This window comes from Panulirus ornatus, chromosome 21, assembly GCF_036320965.1.
Source record: "Panulirus ornatus isolate Po-2019 chromosome 21, ASM3632096v1, whole genome shotgun sequence".
Taxonomy (NCBI): domain Eukaryota; kingdom Metazoa; phylum Arthropoda; class Malacostraca; order Decapoda; family Palinuridae; genus Panulirus; species Panulirus ornatus.
The window spans coordinates 16,983,882-16,996,381 of NC_092244.1; the positions used below are offsets into that span (position 1 = coordinate 16,983,882).

General features: G+C 45.3%; 1 protein-coding gene across 1 annotated transcript in view; it reads left to right on the forward strand.

Annotated features, from left to right (window-relative positions):
- Positions 1–12,500, forward strand: part of ct (homeobox protein, cut) — a 676,428-nt gene that overhangs the window by 431,657 nt on the left and 232,271 nt on the right. The window contains 1 exon segment of the mRNA XM_071675796.1: positions 9,305–9,483. Within this exon segment, the coding sequence (XP_071531897.1) occupies positions 9,305–9,483 (179 nt within the window).

The following is a 12,500-nucleotide window of genomic DNA, read 5'->3' on the forward strand; positions in this document are numbered from 1 at the left end:
TTCTCAATAAATGATCCCTGAAGGCCTTGAAAAGAGGACTTTCAACGGAAGCAATTAAGAGTGAAAAATCAAGAGAGATCAAGAGTCTGTTGGTTCTCTTCCGTGATAAATCATTTGCATAATAGCCTGACTCTGGAATTTTGATCGAGGGCTCGAGTAGGAAGGACTCAATCCTTTTTTTTTTTTTTTTTCATATACATAAAGTTTGATTGCTCAAATATTTCTCTGAGGGATTTCAAGAAACGCTTTTGGGAAGTGGGGTTTGGATAGGGGGGTGAGGGGGGGAGGGGAGGGGGTTTGATGGGGGGGTAGGAGGAGAAGGAGGAGGAGGAGGAGGAGGGGCGATATAATCAAACGAGGATTCATTTGATTGGAGAGGGGGGTGAGGGGGCGACTGTGAGTCTTGTGTTACGTGGGAGGGAAGGGCTGAAGTTGAGTGTGGTGGTGGTGGTGGTAGTGAGGTGTGTTGGTGTGGAGGTGGTTGCAGGCCAGGCCAGCCAGGTGTTCAACCACCAACCACCCACCTCTCTTGATCTCTAACACACGGAAGTGGTAGAAGGAAATGAACTCATGTATTTAACATCTGTAAAACACACACACACACACACACACACACACACACACACACACATATATATATATATATATATATATATATATATATATATATATATATATATATATATATGTAGCGTGTATGACGTATTTTGTGGAGTGGTGGTTGGCGGAGGCGGGTTAAGAAGAGTGGTTGTTTGTCTGACCGACAACGGCGCGCTCCAGTTGCCACAAATAACAGCCTTACCGCCGGACTCACACACCGTTCCTGTTCATTCCAGCCCATTCCGGTCCATTCCATTCCATTCCCTGTTCGGCTTTTAATTAATGGAACCGATGGTGCATTTCCGGCACTGCCGATTTGTTAGTTCGACTGAAGCTTGTGTGAGACCGGCCTGAAAAAATGCGTAGATATTGATGTGGCACAAATATATATATATATATATATATATATATATATATATATATATATATATATATATATATATATATATATATATATATTCGTTAAGGGAAAATAATAACATTCGTTTGTGCGGAGAGTTAAAGGCTCGAGTATATTTTCAGATAGTTGGGAATTAAGTGACAGAACTTCTGTTTTTTTTTGAAGGGGGAGGAGGGGGGGTGGTTATTACAGAGCCGTGTGTGTGTGTGTGTGTGTGTGTGTTTATCTGGGGGACTGTGGGGGGTGGGGTGTGTGGAGGGTCTAGGTAGGGTGCGGTGGTGGGGGGTCAGTCGGTTGCTTGACGAGAATGGGAGGGGGAAGAGAGGCTGTGTGGAGTGGGGGTGTGGGTGTGTGACGGTGACGAAGCTGTTGCTCTGTCACACCACCACATCAATTGCTGGGGAACAACTGCTACATATTGCACCACCCGCTCCCCTCTCTACAAAAATATTTTAACACTCAACTTGACCTCACGTATGTAACGCAGACATGTATGAATTTCAGATATCATGAATGAAACTTCCTCTCTTTTTTCTTTCCTTTTTCAATAAAAATAATAATATACGTACTCGACAGGACTCTCGTCATTTCCAAGAGGCTGACTAACTTGCGTGAATGTGTAATTGGTGTCTATACATTAAGTCTGGCAGCTAGACACTATAATCGTTGTGGGAAAAACATTTAGTGACAGAAGAGCATCGTGGAACAGCAATATATATATATATATATATATATATATATATATATATATATATATGCCCCTACCTCCCTCTCTAGTGGCGTGTACGAGACGCACTGAATCTTAATTGATACGTTATTATATCATTAAGTAGTCCACTGTCGGTGGACGCTCCTTACAACTTCACACGAGAGTCGAAGGCCACTGGATGGAGAGCAGTCCCTCACCATCTTTGTCCTTAAGGGCCCCTACCACCCCCACTCATAATCAAACCCCCCATCCCACTCTGCTGAGGGTGTTAGTTCAGACACGCCTTCACCGTCTTTGCTGGACCCTTCCATGCTTATTTCTTCGTTAATTCGTGAACTCTTTCTCTTGAGAATCTCGAATCTATGAACCTCCCGGAGCTGTGTTGAAGACCTGGGTTACTGTTTTCAGTTTCACATCTTGGCTTCGGCCACGAGGCAGGCGGTGACGGGCAAGACCACCACCTGCCTCTCCCTCTGTCTGCATCAGCGAGAGTGTGAACCCCTCATCACGAACCTCATGCTGTAGGTAACCAGTCAAGAGACGATACACGTGAAGAGGTTCTGCGACATTTCGTATTATGAGACTTTCAAAAAAAGAAAAGACAGCAGACCACGAAGATGTTACTTGGGCCGAGACTGTACGACAAAAACGTTATAGAATTAAAGGTTTTATATCCATTCTAGTTCAATAATATAACCCATGAGTTGAACTGTATATATATATATATATATATATATATATATATATATATATATATATATAGTTACCCCACGATCTCTTTCTAGAGGCTCGTGCACCTGAGGGTTGCGTTACTCCAAGCAACAGCGAGGAGTTCTTTGACGAGTCTGTCTGTACTCCAAATAATACAACCTCACCGACGGCAGCTCCTCTTTTTCAATATTTGTATATCCTCACTCAGGAGGAGTACGGTAGCACTAGTGTATATATATATATATATATATATATATATATATATATATATATATATATATATATATATATATATCAAAGGGAGGGATTGGTTGGGAGACGTAGGGTAGGGCAGGCAAGCGGAGCGGATGAGTGGACGGTTCGAGTCTGCGGAGCGCTAGTTATCAGTTCATACGATTCGTTAGCCTCGCCAGGCAACTCTCTATAACACGGATATTGGTTTTTGTAAATACTTTCTACAATTAAACGTTTCGTAGTTGATGTTGTGTGGAAAGTTGACAAGCGGGCGGGTTGGCGTCGACTTTTAGAACAGAGTTCTACCCCCAAACCATTTTTTTTTTTTAAGGGGGGAGGGAGGTAGGGGGGAGTGATGATGGGGGGGGAAGGGTGGGGTGTTAGGTAGGGGGGGGGTTGGGGGTTTTATTGAGATGCTTCAACTGTTTCATCAATATATTGAGAGGTAATTAACGTACAGAATCCAAAGTATGATGGACAAGATGTGAATTCCGCGTAACCCGTGTTTAAGAACCATTCTGCCGAGACCTCGATCTTCTCTCCTCTCTCTCTCTCTCTCTCTCTCTCTCTCTCTCTCTCTCTCTCTCTCTCTCTCTCTACCTCCCTCCCTCTCTCCCGCCCTCCGAGACGACCCAGATCCCCAGCAGGAACCAGAAGACCTGTAAGCACTACTATGTCACAGTCCCGTGCTTGAATAAGTCATGCATCAAGGGCACAACCACTAATAATATAGATGAAAATACACTTGGCCGTTCCGATACCTCTCATTACCGGCGATACACCAGACACATATTGGTCTGGCCGATACCCCACCATTCTTACCCTTAAGCATCGATGCATTAAGGGTCATTACGCCCCCTAATAATCATCGGAAAATATACCGTAATGATGAAGTAGCCAAGGCCGAGAAGAGCCACAATAATAGGAAACCGGGCAATACATTTCTCACGTATTGCTATGCGTTGACGTCCGCGTGGATGTTAGGACAGCATTATTTCATGGTTGTCCAGAATTTATGTCGTATTTTACGGTGCATCCCGGACCTTGAGCGTTACCAACCCGCCGCGCCACGGGATACTGATGAATATTCGGTTCGATAATTATTCGATGCGTTAGTCTAACATATTGGCGAAATTGGAGTTAAATGCGAGGCTATTAAGCGACTACAAGGTTGGAACGAGACTAGATTAAACAAGCTGAATTACCGTTAGGCCGTTGACAATAGCCTGTGAATATTCCACAAGTTTTGCCGGGGAAGTGCGAGGCGCCCTTATGACCAGTGCTGGAGTACACACACACGCACGCACACACACACACACACAAAGTACAGTACTTCAGTATTCCCAGCCGCTGGCGTTGGTGTGATGTGTTTAGACATGAATACTGCATCTGTAGGAACAACTCAACCCCAACTCAACCCAACCCCCAGATATGTACAGTCTTCAGTCATGGTCCAAATATTACCCAGCAGAGAGAGAGAGAGAGAGAGAGAGAGAGAGAGAGAGAGAGAGAGAGAGAGAGAGAGAGAGAGAGAGAGTTCCAAACCCAACACAGTCAACAACTAGTTTGGGGACGCCAGCACTCTTGTTGATATATCATGAACAAATACATAAAATAAAAAAAAAAAAAACACCACGCTCGTGGGATGTGGAAAGGTAGTTTTGCACACCAATATGAGCATTTCATAGTCTGGGGGTCGCCTGCCTACAATGTGTAGACCCGGAGGGCGGCAGCATATGGCCTCTACTTACGTGGAATAACCTCTTGGATAGACAGACCCAGGCATGGGTCGCGCAGCCTGCGGACATTACTGCTCTTACACTGACCTCCTCGAGGGCCTGCGTGGGGCTGAGGGGGGGTATATAGCATGACGGCACCTCAGACCCACGCCAGTCTTCTGTTCCCCAATACCAGCGAAGTGTTACACACCAGTGTGTGTGTGGACAAGGTTACACGTAGCGAAGCTATATTCGTACCTCCCCCAGGTCTAAATTCAGTTCCTTCTCCAACAATACCGGTTACAGAGAACCACTAAACGGGATTACGTTTTCTTCTCTTTTTTTTTTCTTCTCTTTTTATCGGAGCTTTACCACACAAGCTCTAAATTAACACGGAGATCGACTTTGTTTCACGAAGTGCTTATGAGTGGCCGTCACGCTACGCTTATTAATGCATATCGGCGCGGGGGAGCCTTCATGTCTGCTGCGGTGGTAGTAGTGGTAGTACCCCCTCCGTTCGTAGGGGTGCGGCTCGAGGGGCGGCGGGCAGGGAGGGGAAAGAGAGGAGGACGAGTGGAGAGGGTGAGGAAAGGGGGGCAATGGATCGAGAGGTGTGGCGGTTTGGGTGGGAGGAAGAGGGTGTTACGTCACAATGAAGTGGAATTACGGCATTCTTTTTAAGGCAAATCTTTCATCGCACAGGTCATCCCTTAACAGCTCTTCGGCCTAAGAACTAGAGTCTAGGGTACCCTTGGGTCGAACCTAGCAGAATCAAGGGTGATCTACAGTCGTGCAAGCGAGATCGGAGTGAACCACAGTCCTGATGGATGAGACTGCTGGTCCGAGAAGAATTAGGATGCCGATTAATCATGCAAGGGAGGTCAGATGAAGGACCCCTTCACAGGGAGAACACCCAGGATCTTCGGCCTTAACAGCCGCAGGATTAGGGTCACACAGCAGTTGTCCACGAAGCACCACTGGGACTCTCTTGAAAGGGGACAAGTGAGACGACTAAGTTATCACGCTTGTTTCTGATTGAGACGCGGGGAACTCAGAGGCAAGGGAGGAGAATGAAAAAAAAAACTCCTCTGTGATGAAGTGACGGTCGTCAAGAAATGTTGGCTGCGGGTTAGTAGGTCGAGTAGACTACGCTAGGAAGGGAGAGGACTTGACGTTAAGGAAGATAAAACAAGTACGGCGTGACGGGACGTGGAAGTCTGTGAGGAGGGGAAAAGGAAGGGAGCTTGAAAGACGACAGGAAAGTGGGGAGACGCGATGAGGGGTCGAACGCACTGCTACGGTGAAAGATGATGGGAGACTGTGATCGCAGGATCCCTGGAGTACATCATCTTATTGATATTTTGGAGAGAGAGAGAGAGAGAGAGAGAGAGAGAGAGAGAGAGAGAGAGAGAGAGAGAGAGAGAGAGAGAGAGAGAGAGAGAGCACCCTAAAATCAACACATCACCACTGTGGACTATGTTCAACTTAGATCAGGAGTGAACAAACATTTACAAGCAAATTATAATCTTATATCCTCCTTCTTACACTCCCCCATGCCTCTCCTCCTCTATCCTCACCTCTCAATCCCTCTTCTTCTTCCTCTCCTTCTTCTTCTTCTTCTTCTTCTTCTTCTCCTTCTTCTTCTTCTTCTTCTTCTTCTTCTTCTTCTCCTTCTTCTTCTTTTCTTCTCCTTCTTCTTCTTCTTCTTCTGCCTTCCCCATCTCTATCATTCCGCTTGCCTGAGCTCTCTCAACATCTGGCAGTGTGCGAGTTCAGACCTGAAGAACAGACTGTTAATTTCTTCAAGGCCTGCCACATTCATTGCCGCCCCCTAACCTCCCCCAACGATCGTTAATTATCAGCTTTGGGTGCATCCAGAATAAAGGTGGGAATCAGCATCACAGACGTCGGAGAAGGGGACCTCTGTGAAAGGTTCGGTAGGGCATAAAACTGATAAGCTTTTCATATACGATATAAGTAATGAGATCGTCTTTGGCAGTGATCCGATCCTTTAGAGACAGGGTAAGAGGCGGGTCGGAGAAGGGAGGTGGGGGGATCCGCCGGGGACCCGCTTGGTTCATAGTTTACCTGTCCACCTGCCAACACCAGAACTTAATTACCTCGTATCAGGTACGAGTCCCTAGGGTTTTCCTCGCGGTAAAATCTCCGACTCTGACGTTAGTGCGATGTAGTCACGAATTTAGGGAGGATGTAATTGTAACCATATTTTCTGGGGTTTATATACATATTTTTTTCCCTAATCTTTTTTTTTTCTTTTTTTTTTTTGGGGGGGGGGCCGCAAGTCTATTGGCTCAGAATGGTAGTGTGTGTGTGTGTGTGTGTATATATATATGCGACTCTCTCTCTCTCTCTCTCTCTCTCTCTCTCTCTCTCTCTCTCTCTCTCTCTCTCGGGCTCCACGGTGACCTTCATTATACCCACGACCATCTGGGGTGGAGCCTAAAAGTGCGTACAGAGAGAAAGAGAGACACTTATGACCTTAATCTCTGACCGACCTTGAAAACAGGCCACAAAGCAAGGCAGAGGAAAAAAAAAAAAATTAAGTAAGTCTCAAGTTTCGAGTCGTTTTCTTCGTCAGAGTAATTTCTAAACCGGTTGAGAAGACATCGATATCACACGCCACTCTCCGAGGTTGTGCCTCTCACGTATAGGGCATAGTTGTGCCGGGGTTACAAACGACATCCATGGGTCAATATCTCAAAACTTTTTTTTTTTTTTATCCCACTTTATGGTTATCTTTTTTATTCTTTAAGTTCTACCTTTGACCTCAGTGGCACTGCACCGAGGCAAAGGTCAAAGTTAGTGCCGCCCAGCAACATACTGTCCCCCCCCCCCCCTCGCGCACCCCCAGCTGCCCATGACCATGCGCAACTGGTGCAACATGAATTCCTTCGCCAGTTTTCCCGCTCGGCCGAGGCAAAGGTCGGCAAAGTCGACCTTGACCTGTGATCTTATGTACAGACCATTCAGGCAAATTGGAATTGTCGTAAGGCACTGGACTGAAGAATGTGTGTGTGTGTGTGTGTGTGTGTGTGTGTGTGTGTGTGTTGTCCTCGGAATATCAATTCATAAACCTCGTTTGTTCACAAGTATTCTGAGGCTTTGGTGTCCGTGGCTAGTCAGCTTTGTGAAGGTCAGTGTTATTACCAATCGAGTGATTCGCAAGTAACGATGACTCCACGGAACGAGCTGGAGGCAGAACCCACCCCCCCCATGCAGTCTTTCCCCGACGGAGAGCCAGCATGTTTGCGAGACGTTGGCGTCGACAGACGACCCTGAGATCAATCAGGGCGATGGACATGGCCGCTAGGTTAGCAAAGAGGATCTGCCACCTCTAACGAGACTTTGATTCCATGATTCCATTTGATTCTTTGATTCCGAGGTTCTGATCGTCCGGATGATGAGCGCGTTGTAGCTAACGTCGGATGGGAAATTCACAGCACTTCACAAACTCGGGGAATCAATAATATCGATGCTGTCGTAACACTCGGGGGGGAAATGAGAGGCAGTTTGGTGGTTGGAGCGACGGTCAGAGCAGGAGGCGGTTGTAATGCAGGAGTGAGAGAAAGAAATCCAGTACCACCCACCCACCACTCTTAACTGTCACAGTGTCGTACAGCTCCTGACTTTTGTCTTAATGACGGGGCGAGTCGTGAGTATTGCCAGAGAGAGAGAGAGAGAGAGAGAGAGAGAGAGAGAGATCGGGGAGCCAAAAGGTAGGGGGAGATGGGTCAGGTAATGCCAATATATATTCTTAGGTTTCATTGCCCCGCCATGTGAAGAGGGAGGGAGGGAGGTGGGGGTGGGTTAATATACTACCGTGCTGCCAGTATAACCCGAGGTGCACTTGTACACGCCGGGATTTAAGAGGGGGCGAGTGTTAGCGGTGGTCGTACAAAAGTCCTGATATACATTCGCCGACAAAAAGTTGGGTCAAAAGCCCAGCCAATTTACTACAGCTCGCTGACTTAGCACAGGATAGAAGGACGTTTTATTTCTTTAGTATGAGCGCCATCTATACACCTGCTAGATAACTGTGGGATATTTCACACCTGTGCGACTGCCAGATTAATGCGTCTGTGACCCAACCTTGTGGTTACCTGTGCATACACACTCACAACACACACACACACACACACACAACACACACACAAGCAAACGTCAGCGTTTTCTGAAGATACAGGATTGTGGTTCTGGTTGCGGAGGTCTGGTTAGACCGTAATTAAGTGCTGTGGCAGCCACCGACTGCTCACTACTCCAGCTTTAGTCACGGGCCCTGTCTCTGTGAGACTTATGTTTTATAGGTCTTTACTGGCTTATAAATGTAGGAACTACACGCCTCATTATCTCTCTCTCTCTCTCTCTCTCTCTCTCTCTCTCTCTCTCTCTCTCTCTCTCTCTCTCTCTCTCTCGGTGCCTCGTGCTGTGTCGTGGCCGACGCCTCTACGGTCTAGGTTCCCAGAGACAAACGCGTGCACACATGTCCTGACGCCTCGTATGTATATCCTGAGAGAATAGTCTGCTGGAGTGAGGCAGTGTTGTCTACTGCCTCTTATCCTGAGGGCTGACGTGTCACAGTGCGAGTTACCCCGAGGGCTGACGTGTCACAGTGCGAGTTACCCCGAGGGCTGACGTGTCACAGTGCGAGTTACCCCGAGGGGTGACGTGTCACACTGTGAATTATCCTGAGGGCTGACGTGTCACAGTGTGAGTTACCCCGAGGGCTGACGTGTCACACTGTGAGTTACCTCGAGGATTGACGTGTCACAGTGCGAGTTACCCCGAGGGCTGACGTGTCACACTGTGAGTTACCCGGAGGTGGCCGCCGACGTTACCCAATAATGCTCAAAAGACAAGTCATCATTCATGACCCAAATGTTTTGACTAACTGAATCTTCTCTCGTGTTGCAGGTGTCCAAGCTGGTCGAGGACATCTCGCGCCTGCAGGCGGCGCTCACGGGGGTGAAGCAGTCCACGGCGGCGCAGGTGCACGCCATGGAAGAAGAGCTCGAGCAGAAGAACAGACTCATTCATCGCCTCGAACAAAAACTGGAACACTCCAGTCTTGAGGAAGCCAAGCGAGACCTCCAGTAAGTGATAAACTTAGATGCCTCGAGCACGATGATGGCATTCTTTTGAGAGTGACGTTGCAATCGTTGGGCACGACAGTGCGAGACCCTCAATTCTGACGGCCTGGCCATTTTTGACCTTGACCCTTACCCTCACCCCACTTTTTTTTTGTTATGGAGTCAGGTCTACTAAGGCCATGCCGTTTATCCAAGGGTCGTCCCGTCGTGCTCAAGGGTCGAAACGCCATTAATCAAGGAATCAGTCCCATCACTTTCGGTAAGTAGGTTCGTCCAGGGTCTAACGTAACTCTGGGTCATGATACGAAATCATCTGTGTTCGTAGAATTACCAATATCATAAGGGGAAGTCATGCGGAAACCTAGAGGGAAAATTCCTCACAACTCATGCACACATTTTATTCTTCATGGACCTCTGTGACAACCGCGGCGACTATTTCCAGGAAGAATGTTGCCCGTCTTCTTCCTGGACCTGGAAGTTCTGTATCTTGAAAGGGAATATCTACGAATGCCAAGGTCACCCCTGAAGGAATTTCGAATCCGTTTTAGATATCAAACTGTGTGCATCATTCTGAAGGATTCTGTGGTATATAGTGTACGTGACGTCGGGGTTAGTGTGGAATTTATTCTTCGTTCTTCTTCTTTTCATACTTCGGTCCCCGCTTTAGTAGGGTAACGCCAAGAATAGACGAAATGACAAGACTCATTCTTAACCTCTAATCTCTAGCTGTCATGTACAATACAACGAAACCAGATGCTACCGTCCGAAACTATGCCCAACAGCCCAATTCAGTGTTGTTGTTTTTCTCCTGGCAGCTTCATATGCCCTGGTTCAGCCCATTGACAGTACGTCGACCCCCATACACCATAAGGCTCTGATTTGCTCTATCCTACGCACGCCTCTCTCCCACACCCCCTTAATATATATATATATATATATATATATATATATATATATATATATATATATATATATATATATATATATATATATGGTGATGATATTATAAAACCTAAAATGAATCGCTAGTACAACTCAACCTATATGAAGGTTCACAATTTATAACAGCTAAAAACTATATCACATATAATACCTCCCTGTGAGATTCGAGTCCATGTACCTTGGAATATAAAGCCCATACTCAACACATAGCCAATGAGACACCTGAGGAATCATTTATCCTCAGCAGACAAAGGACTGGCGACCGGCAAAGTAGCCGTGACAAATCCGTTACCGGTCGTCGGCGAAACAGCCGTTTTTAGAACCAGGAAAACTACTTGATAAATGATCTTACACTCGGTAAATGCTACAATTTCCATCTATCTATATCTACATTACATATATATATATATATATATATATATATATATATATATATATATATATATCGTGTGGAGGGGCGAGATAATGTTACCCACATATCTCCGTGCCGCAAAAGGAGGCGAGGATGGCCTGTGGTTTGGGCGGCTGGAAATCCTCTATGCCAATCAGTTTCAAAAAGTAGTAACCGAAGATGGGGCCAACAGAAGATCTCTCTTTGGAGGCTTAGTCATATATATATATATATATATATATATATATATATATATATATATATATATATATATATATATATATATTCTTGCTGCATACACACGATAATTAAGTATAAAACTAAATGGTTTTAATGTCAATATATCGGCATCTTTTAACGCAGACCAGTTCACTATTATTGCAAAAAATGACAAATGTGTTGCTACACCAACTCACTTCTCCCGTGATAAGGAGTACCGCACTACAAGTTCGTAATTTCCCTCCATTAAAGAATTTTCCGATAAAATTGAATGGGTAACATTATCGTCTAACCAAACAGTTTTCTTTTTCTTTTTTTTTTTTTTGTCTCGGACTGATCACGTTTCTCAAAACGATAAAGTATCCACATTCAACCGCAATGTAACATTATGTATCTCAAGAAATATCCCCTATTATATTATTTCAAGAGATACCCCCTAATATATTTCTAGAAATGTCTCCCGTGTTGCTAAAAACAGCCCCCCCCTCCGTATTTCTTTTAAAATCGCTTCCCGTATTCTAATCTGGGTTAACATCACATAACATTACGAAATAGACTAATGACTCGTTCTAAGTCACGCATTTCTAACTTGTGTAGGACGTGGGAGTCAAATAACTAACATGTCACCTAACGATGAAATTCTGTGAAGGATATACCACTCCAAGCGAGGAGTAACACCTGCCAAATCGTTGAGGGGAAAATAAAGCTATTACAGATATTACTAGTGCAGGATCGACGAAATTCACTCTAAGGCCATTTTCTTTTTTTCTTTTTTTTGAGGGAGGTTTTATACCGATATTCCTGGTTGTGTGTATCTACACCGTCAGGACCTCGGAGAGATCATCGCCGCTTTTCATAATTCACTGAGTAAATCATGTTCGGCCATGTCACATAATTTCTTAACGTGGCTGATTCTTGGAATATCAGAAGAAATTACCGACTTAACCGCAAAGCCTTTAAAACAACCTCGGGGGAAGAATTAACGGTCAAGTGACCAAAGCTCTGATGATCTGGGCCAAATTGTGAAATGAGCTTAAAGTAACGTATAAACATTGCGGTAAAACTGCCTTGTACTGAGAAGGACACTCTCCACGCCATCACAATGGCTTAGTAACACACCAATTAAATCATGGCCTTTCAGAGGGTATCCCTCTCTTTGCACTGACATATTTCCACAGCGCATATTGGCTACGAAGACAGTCTGTCTTCATTCACTTTTTTAGTTCTGTCTCACACACTGTTTTCTAGGGTGGTGTTCCATTCTCAGTTATCACTGCACCTGATCCGTTCACCTGCAATGTTTTCTTGAAATGGATCTTAAAAGAGCTTCGATAAAGACACAGGTTTGTGTACGACAATTCACGTGTCAAAACCAGGCATTACAGACTAACGATTACTAGCTATTTTTCTACATCATAGTTACACCAAAGAGAAATTCTTTTTCAAGTGAACTAATCTATTCTGTACG